The sequence below is a fragment of the Schistocerca cancellata genome, chromosome 4 (assembly GCF_023864275.1).
Source record: "Schistocerca cancellata isolate TAMUIC-IGC-003103 chromosome 4, iqSchCanc2.1, whole genome shotgun sequence".
Classification (NCBI taxonomy): Eukaryota; Metazoa; Arthropoda; class Insecta; order Orthoptera; family Acrididae; genus Schistocerca; species Schistocerca cancellata.
This window is the reverse complement of record NC_064629.1, coordinates 642,560,109-642,586,370: the sequence shown is the minus strand read 5'-3', so window position 1 is coordinate 642,586,370 and position 26,262 is coordinate 642,560,109. Positions and strand designations below refer to the sequence as shown.

At 41.6% G+C, this 26,262-nt stretch overlaps 1 protein-coding gene across 4 annotated transcripts in view; it reads left to right on the top strand.

Moving 5' to 3' along the window:
* Positions 1 to 26,262, top strand: part of LOC126183372 (oxysterol-binding protein-related protein 11-like) — a 194,370-nt gene that overhangs the window by 101,302 nt on the left and 66,806 nt on the right. For all 4 annotated transcript variants that reach the window (XM_049925303.1, XM_049925305.1, XM_049925302.1 and 1 more), the window contains one exon: positions 1,029 to 1,270. In XM_049925303.1, the coding sequence (XP_049781260.1) occupies positions 1,029 to 1,270 (242 nt within the window). The remainder of the gene's footprint in view (positions 1 to 1,028; positions 1,271 to 26,262) is intronic.

Genomic DNA, 26,262 nt, shown 5'->3' with positions numbered 1-26,262 from the left:
CTTGTAAATACTATCATTTTGTCATTTACATAACATTGAAAAGAAAATATTAGATATAGTCTAGTTTATTGTTGTTATGAAAATGTTGTATCTGTGTTTTTCTTGTACAACCAAAGTTTTCATTTATTTATTTATTTCGTTCTATAATCTGTTATGTTTAATATTAACTTCTTAAACTGAATTGTGATGCAGATAAGTAATATATGACCTTTAATTGATTACTTTTAAATGATTGACATGAAGGTATGTAATTGACTTCAAATTATGTGACTTGAATTAGGTTGTTTATGTATCTAATGACTGTGCAGAAGTAAAGGTGCTGTGAAGGATCTCTGTTTTCATACATATTGATTGCTCAGGGGGAGGAGGGAAGGGTCTTTACGAAATCTTCACATTCATGCAAGAAATTTTCTAACACCACAGATAAAAAAAATTACAACTTGAGTATAAATATCATTTCAGGAAAATAAACTCTTATTTATCAGAAAAATAAGGTAAATAGTGAGCTGGTTCCTATGAAAAGGGAAAGATTTTCTTTCTCATCTTTGCCATGTCCATGCCTACACTCACTCTAATGACCTCATTGTTAACAGAATGTTGAACACTTTATTTATTTATTCATTCATTAATTCATTCAAACAAAACAGGCCATTGGTGAGAATGGAGACAGAAACTCTTCTCACCCCCTCCTCATTTCCTTTGCCTTGAGTTACGAGCTCTTTTGTTAACCATCTGTTGTTGTGAAGAAGAACACATTCCCATGATACCACAGTCTCGTACCTCAGGAACAGTTCAAAATCTAAAGAAATAATCAGTTGTGTTCTTGTAATTCTATTGATTACATGCAAAACCATATGAAATATAAGTTTAAAGACCCCAAACACAAAGCTTACTCTACATCAGTGCTTGGATACTAAATTACTCTATTGGATATGTTTCATTATATTTAAATACTTACATGACAGCGATTGTGTCACAACATTTGTTCCAATTAACATATCTGGTAATACTTGCTTGCCATTTTGTAGGATTCCTGATGCAGATACTCCAGAAGCAAGAATGCTTGCTGTTTTGGAGTGGTACTTAACTTCATTTCATATGGGCCGTAGAAGCCCTGTCGCAAAGAAGCCGTATAATCCAATTATTGGTGAAATATTCAGATGCTCATGGCGGCTTGTGCTCCCAGTAGATGAAAAACAAACAACAGACAACTCGTGCAATGAAATAACAGTTACATATATAGCAGAGCAAGTGTCACATCATCCTCCTGGTAAGTGAAGGTCATCTTCAGAGAACAGCTTCCATTATATAATGATGGTATGAACAAGTTAAGATGGTTAGCAGTAATAGTAAGGCCATCTGGTTATCAATGGTACTTAAGTACTTGAAGGGTATAAAGTTCTGAAAAAGTGTCGTATGTTATTCTAAAGACAATTCTATTTGAGCAGTTTAATGGAACTTATAAAACAATTAGATATTATGTTCTAAATTAAATTGTTCTTGGAATATTCATCTTTAACATTTGTCTGGTGGTTGATATTGGAGTGGGAATTTTTTCTTGTTTTGGAAAAGCTTTGATTTGACTATGTTAAAGATAAGCAAGGCAACAGGGAAACAACTGCTTTAGAAATTATTCAGAAAGTAGTAGATTGTCTGTCATAAAACATTGCCGATTAAAACAGGCTGAATGCAGGCTAAGAACAGTTTTCAGATACTTGGGATTAACATACTGTATATTGTCTTGTGTTAATCAAAATGGGCCAGTGATTATAGGATGACATATAAAGTATTAAACTTATTTTTGATGCAGGTTGATAAAATGAGGATTTTTGTGTAATGAAGCAAAGATTCTGAGCACAAAAAGAGAAACTGAAATGCTCCAGCAGTCATAATAGTAAATGTTGAGGTATACATTAGTTAATAATGTATAAAATGACAGACAATTAAGTTTCACTAAACTGATGTAAGATCAAAACTGCTAAACAGTAATCTACTGTTTTCTACACTGTCTCTTGTAAAAATGAAGGAAAAGGACTGTGTAATAATGGGTGACTGGAACAAATTTCCAAGAATTTTCCATGCAGTCAGAAGTTACTGTACAGGTAAGTCATTTAGACATTCAGTCCAGCCTTGAATGTAAGTGCACTTGTGCATTACCCTGTATAATCTAGTTTTCACTTTGGGGCAAGGTGAGACACGTATTTTGTATGGAAACCCAACCATGAATATGTGATCACCAACCACTACAGTCAAAATAGGAAAAAATCTGTAATTTCTGAAGTAAAAATATATTGTTTATTTATGACTGTTTTGATTATTCATTAATAGTTTCTGTCCATGTTGCATTTGACGTTAGGCATCATAAATTAATAATGATAAAACACAGAATACACATTTAGAAACAGTGAAATTTCTGAAATTTGGACAAAAAAGAGAACTGTTTTATAGATTTAAGAAAAGCAGGCAAAGCTTAAATTTTGTAAAAATGTTCGTGACATAATAATAGTATTTACTTTCAAGCCAATACAGTATGAACAACTGAAACAAACGTAAATTACATTTACATTTAAAAGCATGGCGAGAGTAAAGTTTTCTTCAGAGAATATATAGTTCAAACACGTTCTGTGTGTGTAGTGAGCATGGGGGCCCAAGCTATTGCAGCACCCACTTAGATTCTTGTGCTACAATCTGTCATTTCGGACTCTCCTCCTTTCTCTTACTCTCTTTCCCATAATGACAACCTTTGATGTTGACCTGGCTATTCCAAGTAATTTTTGGTTCCCTTCTGTGTTTGACCCACATTTTCCAAATTTTTCTGTGGTGTGGACTGACTTCGAAACACCACCTTAAATACTGCTGCTGTGTGCAGCATTTAAGATAATCTGCGCACAATACCTGTGTAGGCTTTTATACGCATTTCAAAGCCACCAAGAAAGCCAATCCTGCCTTTTTGGTTGAGCCCCCTGATAACATAGGAATCACACTACTGGTGCCTGAACTGCTAGCTCCCCATGCATGCCAAGGAGTAGATGTCCATCTTCCTGGGGCATAAGGACTCCCAGCAATGATTGTTGCACTAAATGGCCTTTGCTGCATTGGGAGAACTTGTGATAGGAGTAAGGTGGCATCAGCATATTTTTTTGCCGATGAAACATATTAAACTACACTCATTCATATCTGGCCATATCATCAGACAGGTGTAGAAATATCAATGCAGACAGTTACAGCCCTTCTGCATTCCTTACCCTGGTGACCCTCTGGGAATAGGGACAACCCAGACACTTGGGAGCAAAACAATTTATTTAATTCTTAATGTACTTGAACTGATGGAAATACTTTTACTGTGACAAAACCATTATTTTTTGTGGGATGTATTGGAAATTTGGAGAAGTTGAGTCTTTGGGAAGAAAGCATAATGGATCGCTGTTGATTAAATCATCCTCTGCTGCACAATCTACAGCTCTTCAGGCATGTGAATGTGTGAGTGACATACCAGTGACCATTGCGCCACATAAAACTTTGAATATGCTCCAAGGAATCATCTTCCACAGAGACCTTACTCTGCAAACGGATGAGAAGCTATGGGCTTATCTCGATTGGTGAAGCATACGTTTTGTCTGATGCAGCCAAACAGTCTTCTCGGACTGTGACCCCATGCCCCCCCCCCCCCCCCCCCCTCTTTTTTTCCAGTTTTTAGATTTGGTCTCACCTTTTATGCCTTTACTTTGTGTGTTTAATGTTCATTATTTTATAATTTGAATCCCATGACTGGATGCGTCGAATTTTAGCAGACCCTCTTTCTTCTGTGACTCACTTTGGAATTGTGGGACTGATGACTTCACTGTTTGGTCCCATAACCCCTCTCAATCAATCAATCAGTCAATCAATCAATCAACCCGATGCATCCAAGAAGATCCTGAGGATAACCAAACAGATAGAGGCACTTTCATTTTAGCCTTTGAAGGAAAAGGTTAGTCATGGTGACTAGGTGTGAGGTGAAAACTTAAGTCCCACCACCAAAGAGGTGCTTGAGATTCTTATGCTTTGGTCATATGTCATCATGTTGTACAATGGACCCAAAATACCGTAACTATAGATGATCACTTTGCAAAGGTAGTCCCCACAAGCAACCACTTTGTGTTGCAGTTGGGTGGAACACCATCCTCCATATTCACTGGTTTGCCAGTCTTGAACAAATAAAATAAAATTCAGGAATATAAATTTATTGACCACATTTTGTTCACTGTGTAATGAAAAAAGTATGAATGGCTACTTCTTGTTGATGTGATGACCAATTAAGCGAAAGTCACAGCTATCACTCTCACTACCTCAAATTTGTCCAAACCAGTTCTTCGGCACCATCTTCAGGAACCACTTCCCAGACTTAGCTGGAGGAACAACTTCCTTCTCTGGTGTCTATTGGTGACAAGGCTCCTCTCAGGATCCCTCTACCTGAACACCCTCAGATAGTGGCCTGACACCAACCAGTGGCTGAAAGAACTGACCTTTGGGTGCCAGGGCTGCCCAGCCTTCTGCCACTCCCACACTTAACGTGATAGGCCCTCAGTAGAACCCCTGCCACCAAAGGCTAAAAATGAGGAGGAGGACAAGGCTATTCTGGTAACTCTGGAGGTGCCAGATACCCTCCCCCGCACCTCCCTCTATGCCCTTACTTTAGAGAACTGGTATTTGAAGCTGACTGCAGAATGATTCTGTTGCCTCCAAGATACACTGCATATAAGGACCATGAAGTTAAGGTACGAGAAATTAGGGCTCATATGGAGGCATATATACAGTCGTTTTCCCCCTCATTCTATTTGTGAGTGGAGCAGGACAGAAAATAACTAGTAGTGGTACGGGATACCTTCTGCAAAGTGCTGTAAATGGATTGCGGAGTATCAGTGTAGATGTGTGCCATCAAATTTGGAACCGATGCTCATTGATGCGACTCTATCCACATCGATGCCTGCTAGGCAGTGATCCTGGGGCATGACTGGTCCTCTTGTGACCTTCTCGTCTAACTTGATCATCCGTGACATGATCATTCAGGGGAACTTAAATGGATATTGCTGTCACCAGCCAGAACTGCAACACATTATTTTCTCCTCTTGTGCAATTTGTATTGTTCTACAAAAAACACATCATGCCGATGACCAGTACCCAACGATCTGCGCGCATCATACACTCTGTTGCACCCATGCTGGCCCTGAGAGGGTATCTGGAGGTGTCCATACAGGAGTTTGCACAGATGTCGTTAGTAACTGGATTACCCTCATACTATGTTGGAAGCTGTGGGGGTGTGCGTGCAAACAATCTCACCGATCACCATTTGCAATGTTTACTTGCCTCCAGGCAGGCCACTTACTTACATTTAGTTGATGACATTAATCCAACAACTTCTCCTCCTTTTCCCACTTGGGGATTTCAATGTGCACCACCCTGTGTAGGGGAGTACCACTTTGTCTGGTAGGACCTTCTATTTGTCCAGCTTGTGTGTCTCCTCAAGGATGGTACTCCTGCTTACTTCAGCTGTTGGATTAAATGACGACCCCCCCCCCATCTCATGTCTTTGCTAAACTGGTCACTACATGATGACCTTTGTTACAGTGACCACTTTGTGGTTGTCTTGTCATTTCCTTGCCAATACTAGACAGACTAACTACCACATTGGGTGCTTCAAAGAGCCAACTGGCAGTTGTATGCTGCTGCTAGTACCTTCATCCCATCTCTGTCAGATTGCTCTGACAAGGCTGTGCAAGGTGTCTTGATGCAGGTGTCTAAGCCACTGATCTGCTGTTCCGTTTCTACAAGTCCCTGACATTACTGGACGGTGCTATTGTGGACCAAAGACATTACAATAGCTGTTCAGGATCACTGCGGAGCTCTGCAGTGTTTCAAGTAACAACTTCACACAACAGCCTTGTCACTTTTCAGTGACTTCTTGATAATTAAACGCAGTGAGAACCAATGCTGTGAGTGCTGTGTGTCCTCCTTGGGAATGTATGCCTCTTTGTACCAGGTGTGGGCCAAATTCCATAGTCTTCTGGGCCACCAGAGATCCACAACTGTACTAGGTCTCTTCTTCTTGAAGGTCCCTGTACTGACACCTTGGCTGAACATATTGCAATAACATTGGTGTCATTAATCTTATGTTGGACATGCAAGTAATGAATAGAAGACATTCCCATTTTCTTTGTCCCTCAACGTGCTAAATTATATAAAAAACCTTTCACAGCCTGGGAACAGTTTCATGCTCTTGACCACTCGCCTGATTATATCCACCTGGGTCTGAGTCCATTCAGAATCAGTAGATACAACATCTTACTGTTACTCAACGGCTCCATTTCCAGAGGGTCTTAAATGGTATTTGGCTCAACAGTGTTTTTGCTTCCCAATTATGAGGGTGTATCATTGCACCAATTCTTAAGCCAGGCAAAAACCCATCATCCATTGACTGTTACTTGATTAGCCTCACAACATGCTCTGCAGACTGCTTGAAATGATGGTTGGCCAAGGATTATGCTGGGTTCTCAAATCTTGGGGCCCTTTGTCTCCCTATCAATGATGTTTCCAGGAGGGAAACGGCTACCCGATAGGCTTTTTCTAAGCACGAACTCCTCAGTGCAGTCTTGTTTTTGACCATAAGGCATGTGACACTACCTGGCACGATCGCATTTTACTTACCCTTCATGGCTGGTGCTCTTGAGGCTCCCTACCAATTTTTATTTGTCAGTTTTTATCCCACAGACTGTGAATTCGAGTTGGTACTTAACTCAGTTGCCTATAGGTCCAAGATCACAGCATCCCATGAGGCTCCGTGCATGCAAAAGCTTAATGCTCTCTGCTTCCTTGACTAGGCCTCTTGGGGCGTGGATTTTGCTACTCGCCTTCATATCTATCGGGTGCTAGTATAGTTCCACTTGGACTATGTTTGTCAGGTTTATAGCTCAGCTGCATCTTCAACTTTGAAATTGTTAGATCTGGTCCATCATTGTGGTGTTCGACTGGTGGCCACTGGCATCTTCCAGACTACTCTCGTAGACAGTCTCCTTACTGAAGCAGAGATTTTCTCTCTTCATTTCCAATAGTACCATATCTTGCTCACCTATGCAATCACCATTCAACAATTTCCTAATCCTCCAACATTTACCTATTCTTTTTATATATGAGGGGTGTTGACCCCCTGATAGCTGCTCTCATGTGGGGTTACCAGTTGGTATACATCTCGCAGCCCTCTGCCAGGCCCTCTGACTTTTCTCCTTAGAATGTACTCCCTGTGTTATCTTGCAACCAATCCCCCGCCCCGTCCCCTTGGTTGGCACCAAGGCCATGAATTAGGACTAGAGTCTGTTTTCTCCATGATTCGGTGTCTGTTGCTTTCAGTTCTCCAGGAGTAACACTGTTGGCTGTAAAACCATGGATAGGACAGGTTATCTTTTTATACCTCCTGTTGGTCAGGAACACCAGTCAACGTGCAGTGCTTTTACGGTGGAGGTGATGGCCATTAGCAGATACCTCTGCTCTATTAAATGAGCCACCCTTGACGGTGCTTTAGTAGGTAATGACCCAATCAGCAGTCTGCAGGTCAGTGACGGATGTTACTGATCTGCTGTACATAACCTTCTCTCTAAACTCGGTGATACTGTCTGCTTGGTTGCTTTTCTCTGGGTCCCAAGTCATTCGGGTATCCCAGGGAATGAACTGGCTGACCATTTGGTAGAGAAGAGATGATAACTTGCTGCACATTTACTTTGATGAGCCCAAATACAGATTTGCAGGTGCCACTAAGGCTTCTGCTTGATTGGGAATGGATCATCATCTGGTGGGCTACTGGACCCTTTTATAACCTCTGAGCTACCAAGGAGACTACTGCTGCATGGCACTCCTCCTCCTGGAAAGAATCCACTATTGTATGTCACCTCTGCATCAGTCATAACAGACTAGCTCGTAGTTTTATTTTATGTAAGAAACCACCCCCACAATGTGGTTGTGACAGTTGCTTATATGCTGGTGGAATGACTCCTCCTCCAGGTGCACTGTGCTGAACATAATGTTCCAGATTCTTTGCCTCTCATGTTGGTGGACAACTCACGGGCACCGAAACTGGCTTTCCATTTGCTTCATGACAGTGGTTTTTGTTCTCAGATATAATGTTTTGGTTTTTATTTTCAGATATAATGTTTTAAACTACCTTTGAGATGGAGTGATTGGGGTTGGGGTCGTCTCCTGTCACATGATGGATCAGGGGAACACTCGATCCTGTCTCCTTGCCTGCTGCCTGTATCATCCTTCCTTCCCTCTGTTTTAATTCCTTTTAGGAGACTTGCTTCTTCTCCTGCCACACCATTTTCCCCATCCTAGGTGTAACACACTGTTGCTTAGTGGATGCTGTCCTCTTTAACACTTTGCCTGTGATGGATTGGGAGTTGGACAGCTGTGGGAGAGCCTGCCCCCTTCACTTTCAGAGCCCTAGGGGACACCCATGCACAGCTTTAATTATTTCTCTCATTTTGTTTTATTCTTGATGGTCCAACTGATATCCATTACCTTTTTAGCCTTTTCGCCGTACTGTTCTGGATCTCTTCCCGAGAAGGCATTCTTTACTCTGTAGCTGTCTTTGTCCCTAATTGAGTTGGCAGGGGTGAGATGTAAAACTGGTTTCTCTCAGCACAGCTCAGTCCTAGGAGCCCACTTTTCTGCACTAACTAGTAGACCGGTTCAATTCATATACTTACAGTTTTCTGTGAATTGCTTTTATTTTCTGGCATAAATATTGCAGTCACAGCCTCACTTTTACAACATCTACGTACTTTCCTTCCCTTTTGGATGTCACTTATTCCGAATGAATGAGCCCTTGATTGAGGGATGGGTGACCTTACTTGTTAGTCCCTTACTCAGTTGACCAACCAACCATCCCACAGTTCTAATACAATCGAAGTCAAATATTGGTATGTAAGAGTGTTTTCAAATTTGAGCAAGTGTATCATCCCTGCTTCAGTTGTTCCTGATGTGGTTGCTGGTAAGGACTTCAGATAGCAGAAAATGCTAATATTGAAAAGTAACCCTCACCACACACTGTAGAGTGGCTTGAAGAGTATATATGTAGATGTATTCATTGTTTGTCACTTATAGTTAATTAATCTGCTTCATAGGACAGCATTAGCCTTTTTTTTTCCATAACTTTGACTGTAACATACAGGCTGTGTGGCCTCTACCACCGGAGGTTCAAGTCCTCCGTTGGCTGTGTGTGTGTGTGTGTGTGTGTGTGTGTGTGTGTGTGTGTGTGTGTGTAAGTCTAGGGACAATTGACCTCAGAAGTTTGGTCCCTTAGGAATTCACAAACATTTGAACACATTTTTTGTAACATAAAATGTCTTATTTGACTATCTTAATCCCATTGCTCATGTGGGGTGGCTTTGCATGTGATACAGAAAGCAGTACTGTAAGTGCAACCACAATGGAGGAGTATCTGTGAAGAGGCCAGACAAACGTGTAGTTCCTGATGAGGAATGGCAGCCTTTTCTGTAGTTACATGAGCTACAGTCTAAATGATGGACTGAATTGGCCTTCTGTAACTTTAGGTAGCATTGCATTTGTGTGTGGTTACTGTGAATGGCTGAAAGCTGAGAGAAACTACAGCAATTACATTTCCCAAGTACATGATATTCTGCTATATGGTTTAATGATTATAGAAATATCTTGGATAAAATCTTCCAGAGGTAAAATAGTCCCCCATTTGTATCCCTGGGTAGGGCCTACCCAAGAGAATGTTTTAATTTGGGCAAAAGGGGGGGGGGGGGGGAGTAGATGAGAGGATAGTTTGAAGTTAGATATAGTGGCAGCTAAAGAAGTGTGGTGGCAGGAAGAGCAGAACTTCTGGTTAAGTGAGCACAGGGTTATCAACATAACATAAAATATGGATGATTCAGTAGTAAATATAATAAAGAATAAAAAATAGGAATATGGATGAGTTTACTATGAACAACATATTGAATGCATTATTCGATCCAAGTTAGAAACGAAGCCAACACCCACTATATTAGTGCAAGTGAGTGTGCCTACAGCTCTGCAGATGATGAAGAGTAAAGAGATTAAAAAATGTATGAGGAGATAAAAGAAATTATTCAGATGTTTAAGGGAGATGAAAATTTATTGTGATGGGTGACTAGTACATAAAGGATGAGAAGGAAAAATATCAGGAGAACATGGACTAGAGGAAAAGGATAGGGGAAGGCACCTGGAAGAATTTTGCACAGAATATAATTTAATCGTTGCTAAGAATTGGTTTAAGAATTGTGAAAGAAGATTGTATATATGGAAGAGTCCTGGAGACATTGGATAGTTTCACACAGATTATGTAATGGTAATATAGAGATTTTGAAAGCAGATTTTAAACAGCAGAATGTTTCCAGTGACATGCGTGGAGTTAGACCTGATCAAAACTAAAGAAATTCTCCCCTGTGGGTCCAGGGGTTAGAATAGGCCCAAGGTATTCCTGCCTGTCGTAAGAGGCAACTAAATGGAGTCTCACAAGTTTCGGCCTTTATGTGATGGTCCCCTGTAGGGTTTGAGCTCTATTTTTTTCAAAATTTTTCCAAGGAACGAGCCAATTGGGGAAGGTGCACAATGTCCATCATGCACCGATACCTCTCACATCCTTCATCTTCCGCTCATTCTCCAGCTGTCGGGCGAGGTCACCCTCCTTGGTGCATTTTCCTCCGTGCTCTGTGCAGTATCATGCTTTCTGCACTGTTGATGATAATGGACTTCTTAACTCGTTTGCGGCTGATATCCAGTGCGGTAGCCAGTCCATTGTGGTGAGGCTGCCATGTAACCTGTTGGTTGTAGCCCCCTGACCACACAAGGATCGCTCTGCTGATGTCTGTGCCGTTAACTCTCCATGTATGCCAAAGAGTAGTAGATGCCAGTCACCCTGGGGCATCGAGACTCCCAGCAATGGGCATCCTACCAGGTGGCCTTTGCTGCGGCTGGGTGGTGCCCATGGGGAGGGCCCCTGGTCGGAGGGGTGGCATAAGGGCGGATGACTTGCCATGAAGTGTAATACGTCATCTCTTGCTGGTGGTCAAACATCAGCAGTCTCAAAGCAGTCAAGGTCGAACTTCAATGTTAAGAAATACGAAATTGCGCCCCCCCCCCCCCCCCTCCCCGACACACCATGGGAGGAATGCCAGGCTAAGGATGGCAGTGAAGCTTACTCACCCTGGTACCTCGTATGTACGAGAGCTGATGGGGAAACTTTCTTGTCAATGAAACCTCAGTTTTTTGTGGAGCATTTAGAGGATAAGTATGGAGAGGGCTTGTCCAAAATACAGTTAGGGTCAGTCTTGATCAAAATAGCATCCTCTGCTCAGTCATGGGCACTACTTGTCTGTGACAAGCTGGAGGTTGTTTTTGTTTCCATCATGCCCCATAAGAGCATAAATATGGTCCAGGGTATCATATTTCAGAGGGACCTTCTTTTGCAGTCTGACGATGAGCTGCATGCCAATTTAGAGTGGGGAGGTGTCCATTTTGTCCTGGGTGTCCACCGGTGTCCGAGGGATAATCAGGTTGTCACAGATGCCTTCATCTTGGATTTTGAGGGTGACACTTTACCCTAGAACGTCAAGGTGATGGTCTGCCCCTGTGATGTAAAGCCATATGTCACTCCCCCAATGTGGTGCTTTAAGTGCTGGAAGTTCGGCGATATGTCTTCTTGCTGTACTTCTAGTGTCACCTGTCAGGATTTTGGATGTCCTTCACATCCCAATACTCCCTGTGCCCCACCTCCCATCTGTGTCAACTGCGGAGAGCACCATTTGACTTGCTAGCCAGACTGCAGGATTCTCCAGGAAGAAAGAAAAATAATTGAATACAAGACCCTGGACCGACTGACGTACACTGAGGCCAAGAGAAAATAATGAGAAGCTACATCCTGTGCATATGAAGTCAACCTTCGCTGCCACTATGACAACAGTTCTACCATCTTCCATTCCACCGTGGCTCTCAGTCCTATCAGACTCCACCTGCCCACTTGATGGTGGGAGGCACTTCCCTCCCTGTTGCTCCTGCACAACCTACTTCAGGAGCCACCCAGTCACCCCCCTCCTCTCCCCCCAACCATCAGTGATGTCAGTCCAAATCCCAACTTCTCAGCCGGAGAAGCATAAGACTTATTTGGCTCCTCTCGCCAGGAAGGGATTGCTTGGTTCACTCCATTCCTACCAGTGGCAAAGTTGACACCCGCCAGTGGCTGAAGCAACCACAGGTAGGTGGTCGTAGGGCCTCCCTGAGACTGAATCCGTGAAGCCCTCCCAGCTGGACAAACCTAAGGAGCAGCGAGAAAAACCTAAAAAGAAAAGGACCCCTTAGAACTAAGGCACTGCGGTGGCACCCACACCACCATTACCTATGAGCTCTGTGTGTGAGGATGAGGTGGAGATTCTGGTGTCCGCTGAGGACATATATCTCGCTGGGCCCTCAGGCACAATGGATGTTGATCATACAGGTACTCATCTGGTGGCAGCAGGTGACCCTGAGGCGTAGACTGCCTCATTGAGTGTTTCAGGCCTTCCCAGTTTCACGATCACATAACCCTCCAGTGGAATTGTGGCGGTTTTTTCCGCCACCTGGCTGAGCTACGGCAACTGTTAGGCTTTACACCTGCTTTCTGCATTGCCCTACAGGAAACCTGGTTCCCGGCAATGCAGACCCCTCCCTGGTTATAAGGGATATTACAGGAACCATAGTGACTATAATAGTGTCAGGTGGAGCTTATGCTTAGGTCCTGAACTCTGTATGCAGTGAACCTGTGCCCCTTCAAACCCCTCTTGAAGCTGTGGCTGTCAGGATAAGGACGACGCAGGAAATAACTGTCTGCAATGCATGTCTTCCTCCAGATGGTGTAATACCCCCGAACATATTGGCTGCACTGATTGATCAACTCCCTTAACCTTTCCTATTTCTGGGACATTTTAACGCGCATAATCCGTTGTGGGGTGGCACCATGCTTACTGGCCGAGGTAGGGAAATCGAAAATTTATTGTCACAACTCGACCTCTGCCTCTTAAATACAGGTGCCCCCACACATTTCAGTGTGGCACATGGCACATATTTGGCCATTGACCTCTCGGTTTGCCGTCCTGGCCTTCTCCCATCTATCCACTGGAGAGCACATGACAACACTGGTGACCACTTCCCCATCTTCCCGTCACTCCCCTGGCGTAATGCCCATGGACACCTACCCAGGTGGGCTTTAAACAAGGCATACTGGGAGGCCTTCATCTCTGCTGTCACTGCTGAATCTCCGCCATATGGTGCCATCGATGTTGTTGTTGAGCAGGTCACTACACTGATCATTTCTGCAGTAAAAACACGATTCGTCGTTCTTTAGGGTGCTCCTGGTGAAAGAGTCCCTTGGTGGTCGCCAGAAGTCAGTCAGGCAATTACAGAGCATTGGCGAGCTCTACAGTTACATAAGTGGCACACTTCCCTAGAGCACCTAATAGCCTTTAAGGGACTCCATTCCCACATTCGGCAGCTTATAAAATGACGGAAACAGGGTGTTGGGAGAGGTATATGGTGACCATTGGGTGCCATACGTCACCTTCCCGACTCCCAACTCTGAACGAAGATCAGACAGCTTTTTGGGTTCCACACCCCAACAGGTGAACCTGGCATTAAACGTCAATGGCGTAGTATCTACTGACACAAATGCGATTGCTGAGCACTTTGCTTGAGCCTCTGTGTCGGAGAACTACCCCCAGCCTTTCGCACCCTCAAACGGCGAATGAAAAGGAAAGTCCTCTCATTGACTAAATGTCACAGTGAACCTTATAATGCCCATTTACAGAGTGGGAGCTCCTCACCGCCCTTGCACATTGCCCAGACACAGCTCCTGGGCCAGATCGGAGTCTCAGTCAGATGATTATACATCTCTCATATGACTACAAGCGACAACTCCTCGTCATCTTCAACCGGATCTGGTGTGATGGCGTCTTTTCATTGCAGTGGCAGGAGAGCACCATCATTCCGGTGCTCAAACCTCATCAAAACCTGCTTCATGTGGATAGCTACCGGCCCGTCAGCCTCACCAACTGTCTTTGTAAACTGCTGGAACATATGGTGTGTCGGCAGTTGGTTTTTTGTCCTGGAGTCACATGGCCTACTGGCTCCATGTCAGGGTGGCTTCCGCCAGGGTCGCTCTACCACTGATAATCTTGTGTCCCTTGAGTCTGCCATCCGAACAGCCTTTTCCAGATGCCAACATCTGGTGACATCTTTTTTGACCTGCCGATATCATAGCCTTGCCACATTGTATGAGTGGGGTCTCCGGGGCCCGCTCCCGATTTTTTTATTCTAAACTTCCTGTCGCTCCGTACTTTCCATGTCAAAGTCCGTGCCTCCCATAGTCCCCCCCCCCCCCCCCCCCCCCTCCTTCCCCTGGTATCCCGGTAATCAGGAGGATGGCATTCTGCAGGGCTCTGTATTGAGTGTCTCTTTATTTTTAGTGGCTATTAACGGTGTAGCAACAACTCTAGGGCTGTCGGTCTCACCTTCTGTGTATGGGATTGACTTCTGCATTTTGTACTGCTCTTCCAGTACTGGTGTTGCTGAGCGGCACCTACAGGGAGCCATTCACAAGGTGCAGTCATGGGCTCTAGCCCACGGCTTCCAGTTTTCAGCTATGAAGTCATGTGTCATGCATTTCACACCGTTCATCCAGAACCAGAACTTTACGTTAATGACGATCCATTCACTGTAGTGGAGACATATCGATTCTTACGACTGGTTTTCAGTGCCTGATAGACTTTGCGTATGTTCATGGAGGACATATTGAACAGCACTCCTTGCCAGATGGCCGCAGTGGTTTCACTGCAGAGCTGGTGGCCATATCTCGTGTTCTTGAGCACATCCACTCATGCACTGGTGAGTCATTTCTCCTGTGTACTGACTCCTTGAGCAGCCTACAAGCTATCGCGATCATTGCTACTCTTGCCATCCTTTGGTAGAATCCATTCAGGAGTCTATCTATGACCTGGAACAATCTCGTTGTTCAGTGGTGTTTGTGTGGACCCCAGGACATGTTGGAATCCCAGGCAATGAACCTGCAGACAGGCTGGCCAAACAGGCTATGTAGAATCTGCTTCTGGAGATGGGTATCTCCAAAATTGACCTGTGTTTTGTGTTACGCCGTTGGGTTTTTCGGCTTTGGGGGACGGAATGGTATCACAGTACTCACAACAAACTGCGTGTCACTAAGGAGACTATGAATGTATGGAAGTCTTCCATGTGGTCCTCTTGCAGGGAATCAGTTGTCCTCTGCCGGCTCTGCATTGGCCATACGTGGCTAATGCATGGTTACCTCCTCTGTGACGACGACCCACCTTGGTGTCGCTGTGGCTCACAAGTGACGGTCGTTCATCTCTTGCTGGAGTGCCCACTTTTAGCCACTCTTTGGTGGACTTTTAACTTTCCCAGCACCTTATCTTCAGTGTTGAGTGACAATGCCACAACAGCAGCTTTAGTTTTACGTTGTATTCATGAGGTTGGGTTTTATCCTCCAGCCTAGTACTTTTAGGGTGGAGGTTTTAATGTGTTGCAGAGTGTCTGGCTTCTCCTTTTTATTCTCATGATGAATGGGCCACGGTAATCTGCTCTCTCGTTTTGATGTCTTCTACATGTTTTTTCCGCCTCTCTGTGGTTTTCTTGTCCGATTTTGTCCATTTTAGTGTTTGTTGCCCTTCTGTCATTCTTGTGGATTTCTCCTTTCTTCCAGCTGTGTTTTGTATGTCTTGCTTATTTTACTCCCACCCCATGGAATTATTTTAATTGGAACGAGGGACAGTGACCTAGCAGTTAGGTTCCTTCCCCCCCCCACCCCACCCCCCCACCCCCCACCCCACCCCCCCACCCCTCTTATAAACCAACCAACCAACTAAAGGAATTGCAGAAAGGTAGAAAATCAAGCAATGGACTTATCAATAAGTTAAAATGTTCCAAAGGGAGCATTAATCTGTGAGTGACTGAAATGAGGAAAAGGAACACAATAGAAGGTGGAAGGGAAGATGAAATAGTGATGTTTGCAGATGATGATATCATCAAAAAGAAAAAGGCCAGCAGTAGTCATTGTATAATATCTGAGATAAAAGCACTCTGTCTTCAGGCCACGAGTGGCCTACCAGGACTATCTGACCGCCGTGTCATCCTCAGTGGAGAATGCGGATAGGAGGGGCGTGGGGTCAGCACACCGCTCTCCCGGTGGTTATGATGGTATTCTTGACCGAAGCCACTACTATTCAGTCGAGTAGCTATTTAATTGGCATCACGAGGCTGAGTGCACCCCCAAAAATGGCAACAACGCATGGAAATACAGAATTTAATTGGTGAGGGGAGAAAATATAAAAATGCCAGTAGTAAGCAAAAAAGGGAAGACTATATAGCCTGTCTATATATTCCTTCTGCCTTCCAAAGAAAACAAACTTGGGTACAATCTAATGTAAAGAGAAGAGGAAGTAGTAGGAAATATACTGTGAAAAATATTTGATAGATCGCTGAAAGACATAAATTGAAACAAGGTACCTGGAGTAGACAACATTCCCTCAAAATTAATGAGATCTTTGGGAGAATATACCATAAAGGAAAATATTCCATCTGGTATGTAAGATATTTGAGACATGAAGATTACTCACAGAAGAATGTAGTGAATGATTCCAATTCCAAACAGCACAGGTCTTGACAGGTATAAATATCACAGAACCACCAGTTTAATAAGTCATAGTTGCAAAATACTGACCCAAATTATATACAAAAGAATGGAAAAAAATGGTACAAGCCAATCTCAGGGAATGTAAGTTTGAGTTCTGAATAAATGTAGGAACTTGTGAGGCCGTACTGGCACTACAACTTGTCTTACAAGATAGGCTGAAGACGGGCTTTTCGCGGTGTTGACAGGAATAGACTCTTTGGAAGTTTCAGACCAGCAGGGCTAAAATACAGGGAGCAAAGGGTTATCTGCAACTTGTATAGAAACTGTACTACAGTAGTAAGTCAAATGTCATGAAAGGGAAGCAGTAGTTGAGAAAGGAATGAGAAAATGTTGTAACTTATCCCCAATATTATTCAGTCTGTACACTGAGCAAGCAGTAAAAGAAACCAAAGAGAAATTTGGAATAGAGGAAATAAAGACTTTGATGTTACTGGTGATATTGTTATACTGGCAGAGATGGCAAAGGAGTTGGAAGATCAGATGAAAAGACTGGATGGTGCCGTGAAAAGAGGTCATAAGATGAGTATCAAAAAAGATAAAGCACCACTAATGGAAAGTAGTTGAATCAAATCAGATAATGCCGAAGGAATTAAATTAGGATGATGACGCTGAAGGTAGTAGACGAATTTTGATATTTGGGCAGCAAAAGAACTGATGATATAAAATGCGGACACAATACCAAGAGAAATGTTTCTGAAAAAAGAATAGTTTGTTAATGTTGAACATAAATTCGTGTGTGAGGAAGTCTTTTCTGAAGGTATTTGTCTGGAGTGTAACCTTGCACAGGAGTGACACATGGATGATAAATGATTCAGACAGGAAGAGAATAAAAGTTTTTGAAATGTTGTTATACAGAAGAATGCTGAAGGCTAGATGGATAGATCGCATAACTAATGAGAAGATACTGAATTGGTGATAAAAGAAATGTATGCTACAGCTTGACTAGAAGAAGAGATCAGTTGATATGACACATCTCAAGGCATCAAAGAATACTTAATCTGGCAATGGACTGAAGTTTAGGGGAGCAAAAATATTAGAGTTGTAGAGGGAGACAAAGGCTTGGTTACAACAAGTAGTTTCACATGGATGTAGGTTGCAGTAATTTGCAGAGATGAAAAGGCTTGCACAGGATAAACTAGAATTAAGAACTGTATCTTACCAGTTTTCAGACTGAAGACCATAGAATCAGCAATAGCATTACTGATCTTCAATTATTTCTATGCAAAATAAAAAAATTACTACTGTTGTAGTATTACTTTCACTTACCACCATTTTCTCAAGGAAAGGACATGTTCTGTGGAATGAGACACAAGTACAGCATTAAAAAATGTTGTATGGCTTTCAAGTTGGTGCAAGTCTTTAAATTTGTTGGCACTTTTGCATTTTTCATGTCAGTTTCACTAATATTTTTATTAAGCTTATTTGGCCTCTGAGAGGCTGAGTATGAATAAATGCCAAGCCAGACATTTTCCCAACAAAAAACTCTGAGGTGGTCATCACAAATAAACCCCATTCTCTCTGCATTAGTAACACTAACCAGTAGACCAAGAAGCAGGAAGGTGGCCCAATCACAAAAGAAAGACTCATTTCTTTGGTTGTCCCTGTGACTGCCAACACTGGTGTGTGGTATTTTCATTGACCTCCACATGGACCAAGCTTTTTCATGCCTGTGTGGTAGACATTCCCGAAGTGACATCCATATATTTGGTGTATCTCCAGTTACCAACTATGCATCTAATAATAGTTGTAGGTGCCCACTGTTAGCGCACAATTAGATTAATAAACTGTTCTTGCAATTCAGTGCCTAGGTTGTGGATAGATTTTGTATGCTTAAAGTTTGTCATAAAATTTTTATTTGGGAATAATAGATGTTCACCTATAGTCTTCATGTGGGCGGCCTCTTCAGAAAGTGGTGTTCACTAATCAAATTCATCATAAAACAATCTAGTGCAGTTTAAAAAGAATAGTAAAGTTTGCAGCTATAACACTGTTAGATATAAAACTCCATTCTTCATTATTTTGCGCTGGCCGGAGTGGCCGTGCAGTTCTAGGCACTACAGTCTGGAACCGAGTGACTGCTACGGTCGCAGGTTCGAATCCTGCCTCGGGCATGGATGTTTGTGATGTCCTTAGGTTCGTTAGGTTTTCATTAGTTCTAAGTTCTAGGCGACTGATGACCTCAGAAGTTAAGTCGTATAGTGCTCAGAGCCAGCCATTATTTTGCACTAAACCTGTCAGTAGGTCAGGTCTGTAATATGTAGTCACAAAGTTCCTTAATCATTTTCTAATATAAGTATAATGATAACTGTGTAATATGAATATCAAATTTCCAGCAAGTAGTGAAGCAAATTTTGAATCAAAGTTAAAATTGTTTCTTCTGACTAAGTCTTCCTTTCTTGTAGACAGATTCGTAAGTAAGGCTAGTGATATGTATTTTATAGTAGCCAAAAAGTTTTCTTTTATTGTTAAATATAAATATAGTCATGACAGATGGCATTTAATCTTACTCATTCTACATCACTGCAGCACAAACTGCGTAAATAATAGATGGAATATGAAATTAAGCAACCAGCTAACAAATTGATCAATGTGCATTATGATTGTGATGTGTTGAAGATAATATTTTTTTCAAAGTTCAGCTCAGATTTTTTTTGTAATGAAACAATTTATTGTGAGAGATTCATGTACTGGGAAACACCTTCTATTGTAAACACTGGCTCATAATAGCCCCTTTATTATTTAAAAAAAAATTATTTTGAAATCAGGTGTGTTTGGACACTGTCAGAGACTCTTAATGACCATGTTTGTTTCCCATTTATTAATGGCTATTGATTTATATAACTCTACACTATCATTTTTTTCTAAAGTAAGACAGGAAAGGAAGACATTTTCACAAGTCGTGCAGCAGGTCACTGTAGCAATAAAGTAAGTGCTCTTCACTCCTTCTTTTTCATCCTCATGTCATACCATGATCTCCTACTATTCTATGGTTGTTTGGAAGAGAGAACTGCCTGTTACCAGTGTTGTTTAGTCTGTTTTTTGTATTGGCTTACAAATCCACATCATTATTTCTTACAAGCGTATCTTAACTTTGAGGTCATGCGTGGTTCCTTTTGTGGTAGTGTCCCTTTCTCACAGTGTATACCATTAGTTGTTACTAGATAATTTTGAATGAACAGACAAATTTTATGGAAAAGTCCATGGATATTGCTGGCAGTTGGTTTAAATTTGTGATCCGCAGTGCATAGTGTCTTCCTCCTTTCACAACTTCGTTGAAAAGGTGACTCCTTAATGTGCTCTTGGTTATTGTGATTATCAAATTTCAGTCAAACCATGAACTTATATTGACTAAAATAGATGAGATGGAAAAAGATTATTAACATAGTGTTTTTATTATCTACCTCATTCATTTTTAGAATCATTGAAGAGACTGCTTGAACTGAGTAGCATGAAAGTACTGTGCTCATGTGGCTGTAGCTGGATGTGAATTTAATTTGAAAAATGTTGCCTGGGACAGCCACATTATTGGCGGTGGAGACCGTCAATAAATTCAGAATATAAGGGAGTGCATTCTCTGCCAGCTACCTTACTTGGCGTTGTAGCATGCTGGCTTTTGAAGCTCTGCCAGAAAAGAGACAAGTTTTACCAACAAACTACAGTCAAAATAAAATAAGAACATTTATTGTGGATTTGACATGTGAAAAAGTTTTGATGTAAATTTCAACTTGCCACTTGATGTACACTGAACAGGTTCATTGCATGCAGGGTTATAAAGGATGAAGTAGTTTCATCGCAGCTTAATTGTAATGGTCAGAAAATTCTGCACAAACCAATTAGCAGACAAAATCTAATAATAGCTCATTAATTAGATGGACTGTATGTAATGGCATAAATAGCTTCCACAGTCAGATATTATTAATCAGTATTTCAAATAATTTTAGGAAAATTAATTGCATTTTAACATTGCTTAGAGGTTCAAAATCTATAATTAAACACACACTGAATGTTCAGGAGTCAAAATTGAGTTGATGTAAAATAAAATCTAAATTTAAAAAATAAGCATTTGGGCAGATAGGGTATTATGACCTATAATCATTTGACTGTTTCACAAACTCTCAGATAATTGGCAAAGAAATAGGTACGTCAAGTGTTCTAACAAATTTCCTGCAGAGTTTCACATTGCATTTGTGGCAAAATAAGTCCCCTTCATACCTCACATTTAGCTCAAACTTGTCTTGTAAGACATGATTCAGGAGATGGAGGAAAGGGGGCAGGGGATGGTATCTCTCCAAAACTTGGAGCAGATTAAAGAAATCACACTCATGTAAATGCCATTCCTAATTTTTTTCCCCAAATATGATATCTTGCAAATGGCTTTGATGAATATACAGGTTCCATCCATCCAGTATATCTGAAAGGAACTAAGCACCATATCACAGGGTCAACTGATCACATATACACAAGCACAGAGAGTATTTTCTTAAATAGGTAATTGATTTGGACATTTTTTCCTGAATAGAACCCAATACACAATCTTGGATGGCAAGAATTCATCATAAATATATAAATTTATCAAAATCTCTAAATGGTGTGCCTTAATACGAGGAGTGTCATTCACAGTTGCTATTATTGATACATATAAATTACTGTTAGATAGCGTCAGATACTCCATAATGTTGATTTGTGATGATGCATGTATTTGGTGATGTCACTTGTAACAGACATAACCATCAAACATCTAGGAATATGCATGCAGAGCAATTTAAATTGGAACAACCATACAAATAAAGTTTTAGAAAAGGCAGATGCGAGACTGAGATTCATTGGAAGAACAGAAGTGAAGTTCAATCACGAAGGAAGCAACCTACAATGCCCAAATTCAACCAGTTCTTGATTGTTGCTCTGCAGTGTGGTACATTTACCTGGTGGAATTTACAGAGGAGATGTAGAATATCCAAAGAACAGCAGTGTGCTTTGTTACAGGTTAATTTAATAATCATAAGAGTATTTCAAGGATGCTCATCAAACATTAAAGGAAAATCTGGTGATTTTAGGGTACAGTGTTATCTGTGTGCTGCTGCATTCATTTACTAGATTAATTGCCTAGACATATTATTATAGAATGATGTCATGAGGAATGCACCCAAATCATCAGTTGTAGATGTGATTGATTGGAAAAGTCTTTATTTATTAAGAGAGTTCTGGTCACTGATGGCAGAGGGCATGGGCACATTTCAGTGGTACCAGTTGAGTCTATCAGTAGATCTGGTTTCGCTGGGAATTCCCTGCACCTCAATAGGTTTGGGAAGGGGAGGCTGGCAAAGCTTATAGGTCACAGTTTAATGGGTGGTGGTGGGATCATTCATGGAAAAATTCCTGTAGTGGTCGGTGTTAGCGCTGCACCTTTTTTAGATTGAAGTTAGCTGATAGGTATACCTGCTTAAAGGAAGTCCCTCTAACAAAGGGCTCACCTACAGAGGATGTCATGTTTCTAAGTAGAGAAGGAATTAGTATATTTCATCTAAATATAAGAGGTATTAGGGATATAGTTAATGAACTGAAATTACAATGAAATGAACACCCTTAGCTGCTTACTGGTTGACATACGTCAACGGGGACAAATGAAAATGTGTGCCCCGACCAGGAGTTGAACCCGGGATCTCCTGCTTACATGGCAGACGCTCTATCCATCTGAGCCACCGAGGACACACAGGATAGCGCGACTGCAGGGATTTATCTCTGGCATGCCTCCCGCGAAACCCACATTCTCAACGTGTTGTCCCGCACTACATTCGTAGTGCCCTGCTTATAGATGTTGACTCTGAAATTATTGGTATGTCAGAACACCACTTAAATAATTTGACAATTTGGAGGCTTCCTTCAGGATACAGATTAGCTGGCTGTTTTTCAAGGAGTCCCTCTTGCAGGACCGAGTGAGGTGGCGCAGTGTTTAGACACTGGACTCGCATTCGGGAGGACGACGGTTCAATCCTGCGTCCGGCTATCCTGATTTAGGTTTTCCATGATTTCCCTAAATCACTCTAGGCAAATGCTGGGATGGTTCCTCTGAAAGGGCACGGTCGACTTCCTTCCCCATCCTTCCCTAATCCGATGAGACCGATGACCACGATGTCTGGTCTCCTTCCCCAAACCAACCAACCAACCTCTTGCAGGGTGTGGGAGTGGCCATGTACGTAAAAAAAAAAGTAAAAAAAAAAACAGTATTCCATTTAAGTCCATAGATGTATCATGGCACTGCACTGAACAGATATTTGAATGTTGTGCAGGGGCAGTTGAATTTAGTGAAACTAAACTTCTAATTGTTGTTGTTTATAGGTCCCATATCTCCAACTTCAGAGAATTTCTGCTCAAGCTAGAGTGGGTTCTTAATTCACTTTGTAGGAAGTACCAGAAATTAGTTATATGTAGTGACTTCAATATAAATTTTGTATATGATGGTGCAAGAAAAAAGATGTTGGTAGATCTCCTAAATTCATATGATCGGATGCAGACTGTATGTTTTCCAACTAGTGTGCAGGGGAACAGTAACACAGCCACAGACAATATTTATATTAATTCGTCATTACTAGATGGGCATTCTGTTAGTAATAGGGTGAATGGTGTTTCAAACCATGATGCACAAATTTTAACATTAAAACACTTTTGTACTCAGTCAGATGTCACATATAATTACAAACTATGTAGGAAAGTTAATCCAGCAGCAATGGAGAGTTCTTTAAACCTCATCAAGGAACACGAGTGGCAAGATGTTTATAGTGCCCATAACATAGATGACAAATATAATGCTTTCCTTAACGCATTTCTCATGTTCTTTGAGAGTAGCTTTCCATTAGAACATTCTAAATTGGGTACTAGCAGTAAAAGGCAGCCCAGGTGGCTGACAAGTGGGATAAGGATATCATGTAGAACAAAGCAGGAATTATATCTACATCTACAGCTACATGGTTACTCTGCAATTCACACATAAGTGCCTGCCAGAGGGTTCATCGAACCGTTTTCATACTACTTCTCTACAACTTGAATGGTGCGTGGGAAAAAGGAACACCTAAATCTTTCCATTCTCTTATTTTATTATGATGATCATTTCTCCCTACATAGGTGGGTGTCAACAAAATATTTTCGCATTCAAAAGAGGAAGTTAGTTGGTGATAGAAATTTTGTAAATAGATCTCGCCGCAAAGAAAACTACCTTTGTTTCAGTGACTGCCACCACAACTCGTGTATCATATCAGTGACACTCTCACCCCTATTGTGCAATAACATGAAATGAGCTGCCCTTTGCACTTTTTCGATGTCCTCCATCAATCCTAACTGATAAGGATCCCATACTGCATACTGCGCAGCAGTATTCCAGCAGAGGATGGACAAGTGTAATGTAGGCTGTCTCTTTAGTGGGTTTGTCACATCTTCTAAGTGTTCTGACAACAAAGCGCAGTCTTTGTTTCGCCTTCCCCACAGTATTATCTATGTGGTCTTTCCAATTTAAGTTGCTCGTAATTGTAATTCCTAGGTATTTAGTCGAATTGACAGTCCTTAGATTTGTGCGATTTATCATATACGCAAAATTTATCAGATTTCTTTTAGTACCCCTGTGGATGACCTCAAACTTTTCTTTGTTTAGTGCCAATTGCCACTTTTCCCACCACACAGAAATTCTCTCTAGATCATTTTGTAATTGGAATTGAGCATCTGATGATTTTACTAGATGCTAAATTACAGCGTCATCTGCAAACAATCTAAGGGGGCTGCTCAGATTATCACCTAGATCATTTATGTAAATCAGGAACAGCAGAAGGCCTGTTACTCTACCTTGAGGAATGCCAGACATCACTTCTGTTCTACTCGATGATTTACTGTCTATCACTATGAACTGTGACCTCTCTGAGAGGAAACCACGAATCCAGTCACACAACTGAGATGATACTCCATATCCACACAATTTGATTAATAGTCGCTTGTGAGGAGTGGTATCAAAAGCCTTCTGGACATCTAGGAATATGGAATCGATTTGAGATTCCTTGTCGACAGCACTCATTACTTCATGGGAGTAAAGAGCTAGCTGTGTTGTAGAAGAACAATATTTTCGGAATCCGTGTTGGTTATGTATCAATAAGTCATTTTCTTCAGGGTGATTCGTAATGTTCAAGTACAGTATATGCTCCAAAATCCTACTGCAAATTGAGGTCAGTGATATGGGTCTGTAATTCAATGGGTTACGACTATTTCCTTTCTTGATTATTGGTGTGACCTGTGCTACTTTCCAGTTTTTATGAACAGACTTTTCGTCAAGTTAGCGGTTGTATATGATAGCTAAGAAAGGCGCTATTGTGTCTGCATACTCTGAAGGGAACCTGATTGGTATACCATCTGGACTGGAAGACTTGCCTTTCTTAAGTGATTTGAGTTGTTTCGTAACACCTAAGATACCTACTTTAATGTAACTCATGCTAACGGCTGTTCTGGTTTTGAATTCTGAAATATTTACTTCATCTTCTTTAGTGAAGGAATTACGGGAAACTGTATTTAGTAACTCTGCTTTAGTGACTCCATCATCGATATCATTTCCATCGCTATCACTCAGTGATGGTATAAACTGTTTTTTGCCACTGGTGTACTTTACATATGACCAGAATCTCTTTGATTTTTCTACCATATTTTGAGACAATGTTTCATTGGGGAAACTATTAAAAGCATCTCGCATTGACATCTGCACTAAATTTTGAGCTTCCGTGAAAGTTATGTTAGGAGTAGTCAGTCAGGCTACAGTAGCCCATTACAAACACTACTGTAGGGTGCTTAAAATGTACTTCTATGGTGATAAGTTGAAGAGAAGTAACTTACAGCATCTTTGAGTGAAGGCTTATGAGGAGTGAGATAATGCACAATGCTCTCAATCAAGAGTTATCTACATCAACATTTATACTCCACAAGCCACCCAACGGTGTGTGGCGGAGGGCACTTTGCATGCCACTGTCATTACCTCCCTGTCCTGTTCCAGTCGCGTATGGTTCGTGGGAAGAACGACTGCCAGAAAACCTCTGTGAGTGCTCGAATCTCTCTAATTTTACATTCGTGATCTCCTCGTGAGGTATAAGTAATATATTCGATACCTGTAATATATTCGCTGAAATTTTCTAATGCTGCAACTTCTCTGTATACTACAGCATCATTTGCGAAAAGCCGCATGGAACTTCCGACACTATCAACTAGGTCATTTATATACAGGGTGTTACAAAAAGGTACGGCCAAACTTTCAGGAAACATTCCTCACACCCAAATAAAGAAAAGATGTTATGTGGACATGTGTCCGGAAACGCTTAATTTCCATGTTAGAGCTCATTTTAATTTCGTCAGTATGTACTGTACTTCCTCGATTCACCGCCATGATTTCATACGGGATACTCTACCTGTGCTACTAGAACATGTGCCTTTACAAGTACGACACAACATGTGGTTCATGCACGATAGAGCTC